Source organism: Trichinella spiralis (assembly GCF_000181795.1).
Source record: "Trichinella spiralis strain ISS 195 chromosome Unknown Scfld2794, whole genome shotgun sequence".
In the NCBI taxonomy this organism is placed as follows: domain Eukaryota; kingdom Metazoa; phylum Nematoda; class Enoplea; order Trichinellida; family Trichinellidae; genus Trichinella; species Trichinella spiralis.
In genome coordinates this window covers 1-1,519 of record NW_003529733.1, presented here as the reverse complement: position 1 = coordinate 1,519, position 1,519 = coordinate 1, and the positions used below count along the sequence as shown (strand labels likewise).

At 37.5% G+C, this 1,519-nt stretch overlaps 1 protein-coding gene across 1 annotated transcript; it reads right to left on the bottom strand.

Moving 5' to 3' along the window:
• Positions 1-108: 108 nt before the first annotated feature.
• Tsp_14230 (ubiquitin associated and SH3 domain-containing protein B) lies at positions 109-1,216 on the bottom strand (the record flags this gene model as incomplete). The annotated part of the gene is made up of 1 exon (XM_003368265.1): positions 109-1,216. A coding segment is annotated over exon 1 (1,108 nt), but the record flags the coding sequence as incomplete, so codon positions are not given.
• Positions 1,217-1,519: the final 303 nt, after the last annotated feature.

Genomic DNA, 1,519 nt, shown 5'->3' with positions numbered 1-1,519 from the left:
GCCATTTTCCTTCATCCTCCAGCTCTTCCATTGCGACAATAGCACTGTATGGAAAATATGTATTCATATTATTAATTTGGTCTTCAGTAGGAAAATTTCCATTTTTACGAGCCAGATAACGACTGCCAGCATCAAGTGTAAGAGCATGACCAATGATGAGAATGTTACATGGAGGGCTGTCATGTGCTTGTAAAATTGATTCAATCACATCAGATATTCGCTGATAAAAATCATCTATATTTTCATTTCTATATTGTTCACTTATAGTTTCAGCAGTAATCATCGGAGTGTATTCCAAATCAATTTCATAACCTTGAATGCTGATTTCTTCACCAGATACAAAATTGAGCTTGGAATCCCTGTTCATGCCCATGTATTCAAACAATCCCGGTTCAATACGAATTTGCATTTCTGATTTGGGAAAAGCTTTCAAAATACCATGCGCACTGTGAATGCAGCGTAAAGCTGGGCTGCAATAAATTGCATCAAAATGAACATTACTCAATTTTGCTCCACGTCCGATCATTTGAGAAGTAACGTAGCCCATTTCAGTTAAAGGTGGATCATCCAGAAAATCCACGGGTCCATTTTGGCGGGGAACCAATGACAACGGCATGTTCAAGTCGGTAGGTTTGTACAATCCAAAATTTGAAAATGTTTCATGGACCCAATTTGGAAAGACATTATTCATTTGTTCACCATGACGAGCTAAGAATATTATTCGCCCAGTTGTAGGTGATTCTTCTAAAGTTTCTTCGACAATTTTACTCGCTTCGACCAGCAGTTGCGCCTGTTTTCTCTGTTCAGATTTTTTAACTGGGCCTGCGGCCATTGTAGTTCCTTTGACTCGTTGAGTTACATTCATATCAATTACACTGTACATCGTTTCATATGCCGCATCAGGATTCGTTGCCCTTCCCTTTTTGGATCGTTTTTTCGATTTTGCTTTCATATTCATTGAACTTACCGATGGCAAAGACGATTTTCCCCTTCCAGCTTCTTCACCTATTCCCATTGTTCTCGGTTTTCCCATCTTCGATCTGTCCAACTGTGGTATTCCACTAACTTTATTCTGCTTTTTCTTATCAATTCCACCAGCTTGTTGCGGCTTGCCTCTTTTTGTCATATCACTTTCCTTTTTGGATTCTTTTTTCGATTTGGGTGACGGCTCGATTCTGCTGAACACTGTTTCATCGTATTGCCTTTTACCAGACATTTTTCACCGAAAACAACAAGGTGCTCAAAAATGAACAGAATACCCAATTAAACTGCAATTTTCTAACAGCATAACTTTCACTTTAACAAATTACTTTAAAATTGTTTGTTCGCCAGCTTTAAAGTGCGCATTTTTGTTCTCTTTAAAAGATCGATTACAGTTTTGATTAGCTCAGTTTTACAGAATCAAAAAAAGGAAATATTCTTGCAAAATGTCAAATTCTAACAATTTTCAAAGTGAAAGTTGTCTACAGAACAAACATTTGAGCGGATAACAGTACAAACAGAAGTTCATCCTCATAGA